General features: G+C 37.2%; 1 protein-coding gene across 1 annotated transcript in view; it reads left to right on the plus strand.

Annotated features, from left to right (window-relative positions):
* IFNGR1 (interferon gamma receptor 1) overlaps positions 1-1595 on the plus strand; it is a 37338-nt gene extending 35743 nt beyond the window's left edge. Inside the window, exon 5 of the mRNA XM_018566349.1 lies at positions 1566-1595. Coding sequence (XP_018421851.1) covers positions 1566-1595 — 30 coding nt within the window. The remainder of the gene's footprint in view (positions 1-1565) is intronic.
* Positions 1596-2384: the final 789 nt, after the last annotated feature.

Here is a 2384-nt window from a genome sequence, read left to right on the forward strand (position 1 = left end):
ATAAAAAAAAAATAAAAATAAATTTTTTTTTTTTTTTTTTTTTTTTTGCAGAAAGCAACCGTACGTGACAGTAAAGCATGTACAGCTAAATTTTCTATTACCCAAAATGGGAATTACTGTTTTTCTGCACAAGGTATATCAAACTATTTTATTGGGATGACCATGGTAAAATCCGAGGAGAAATGTATTGATGTTGGAGAAGGTAGGTTATGTTTGTGTTTTACAGGTGTTAAACTAGCCTTTTGGGCATGTGAATTGTATTTTCTTTACTATAGCATTCTGAAATGCATTAATAATTGCCTCTCGTTCACTCAGGGCCCATTCACACCACTTGTGTTGCGGTGCCATTCATTGTGAAGGGCACTCCAAAGCACCTCCAAAACACGTGTGCTGCCTAATGCAGCAAAAAAATGCAAACAATAAAACTGTTGTGGTGAGAATGAACTCTTAGTTTCCATTTCACTCCAGCTTTAGCCTTTGTACACAAGATTAAAATACAATATAACGGTGACTGGTCTCCCATAAATCTCTGTGTAGCTATTCACTATTCAGTGGTATTTCCATTTGCTTCATTGGGCAGTGAAGACTGGTACCATATAAGAAAATTCACTTTTGGAACTGTTGATCATGTCAAAGGTTTTAAGGTGCTTTTGGTTATACCAAAACATTTAAAATAGATCTAAACCTGGATGACATTTGGATTTATTTGCTAAAGCAATTTATGTTATGGCTTTTGCCCTTAAAATACTGTTTCATTTTTTTCATCCTCTTTGACTCTCAGTGCTGCTAATCTTCTCTAGCCTCTTTCTGACTTCTGTCTATATGCATGAACTTTATGTTCGGGTTTAAATCATTTCCAGATAGTGACAGTAGTGCAACTAAATAATTATCCTTGCTTCCTCTTGGTTTTTGGGATTCTGTATGTCTGATCTCTGTTACATACAATGCACTTACATGCAGCAGTCTCTCTCCATTTGCATAATGCTTTGTTTCGAAACCTACCATCAGCAGCCAAGAAAGGACTTTTAATACAGTTATTGCTACAGATATCCACATTACAATGCTTTAGGGGCCTGTTCACACAGTTATTAGCTTCTAAACACTAAAGAGCTGAAGAACTGTTAATCTGAAGCAGCTTTCTAAGGACACCCTTTAAGAGTATTTATTCTGTAAGTGAATCTCAATTCCCATTGGCTGTCCAATACATTCAAGCATCATCCATGTGCATGGTTCATTAACAATGTAATCTGATAGACACATATAGAAAAAAAGCGGGTGCTATTCCAATTATACACAAACTCCGGCATTATTTTTTTTAAAAAGAGTTTGGCTTTAACACACAGTGCAGGATCATCATCGCAGCAAAGTTTGTGCTGCTAAACATTAGCATATCAGGAAAAACGAAACGTTGTAGACTCATATGCGAAGTGACATTTGATGCCTACATATCTAAATTTCTGCAACCTACAGAAGCTCTCAAGAAGTATGAAGTCAGCAGTCTTGAAAAAGCTGAGAAAAAAGGTAATTTTAAAATTTGATTTCCTTATTCTTTCTTTTTATTCTAGAGACTCATCCACAGACTGTCGGAATCATAATTGGGGTTATTGTTGGTTTTCTTGCAATTTGTGCCATTTCTTGCTATATTATTACGAGATGGACTAAAGCCAGGACTCTGATGCCACAGTCATTAGTAAGTTATGAGAAATGGTGTTATATACTCCAACAGTGGACATGTCCCAGTATTTTTTACTATTTGATTTAAAGACCAAAATATACTGCTGTTTAGAAAAACTTGAATTCTTATAAGCTTTGTAAGCTTTTCTTTGCCAATGTAGGACAACGCAAGGGGTTCACTTTGAAGAGACACTTTCATCTTGCCTGTGCAGGGCAGAATGACTGCGCCTCTGCAGAGCCCCCTCCGACTCCCATATACTCACTGCCTAAGTTTACTTATCCTACTTTACTCCTTCACAGCTGGAAATAGAATCATCGGTGTCGGTGTCTAGGGGGAGTGGTGATGTCACTCAGTCATATGACAATGCTTGGGCCTAGAAATTGGCAGCTAGAACTGAGCTCTGTCACAGGGTTAGAGGTCCTATGCTCCTCCATACCTTTTACGATTTGGACCAAATGTATAATGCATGATCCTGGGTTAGTCCCCACAGATCCATTATTGTTCCAAAAGCTGAAGCTCTTTCCCATTGCCAAAACACTACTGCGTACACAGCTTAGCTGATTCCCTGCGCCAAGGTTCTCATTTGGGGTTTGTTTCCTCAATCTTTTTATTTCTATTTTAAAAGGAAAATATCAGGGGTCTGTTTTAGACCCCTAATATTTCCCCAAAGACCCTAAAAGTAAAGTAAAAAAAATGGAATAAATATAAA

This window comes from Nanorana parkeri, unplaced genomic scaffold, assembly GCF_000935625.1.
Source record: "Nanorana parkeri isolate BGI_ZX_2015 unplaced genomic scaffold, ASM93562v1 scaffold940, whole genome shotgun sequence".
NCBI lineage: Eukaryota > Metazoa > Chordata > Amphibia > Anura > Dicroglossidae > Nanorana > Nanorana parkeri.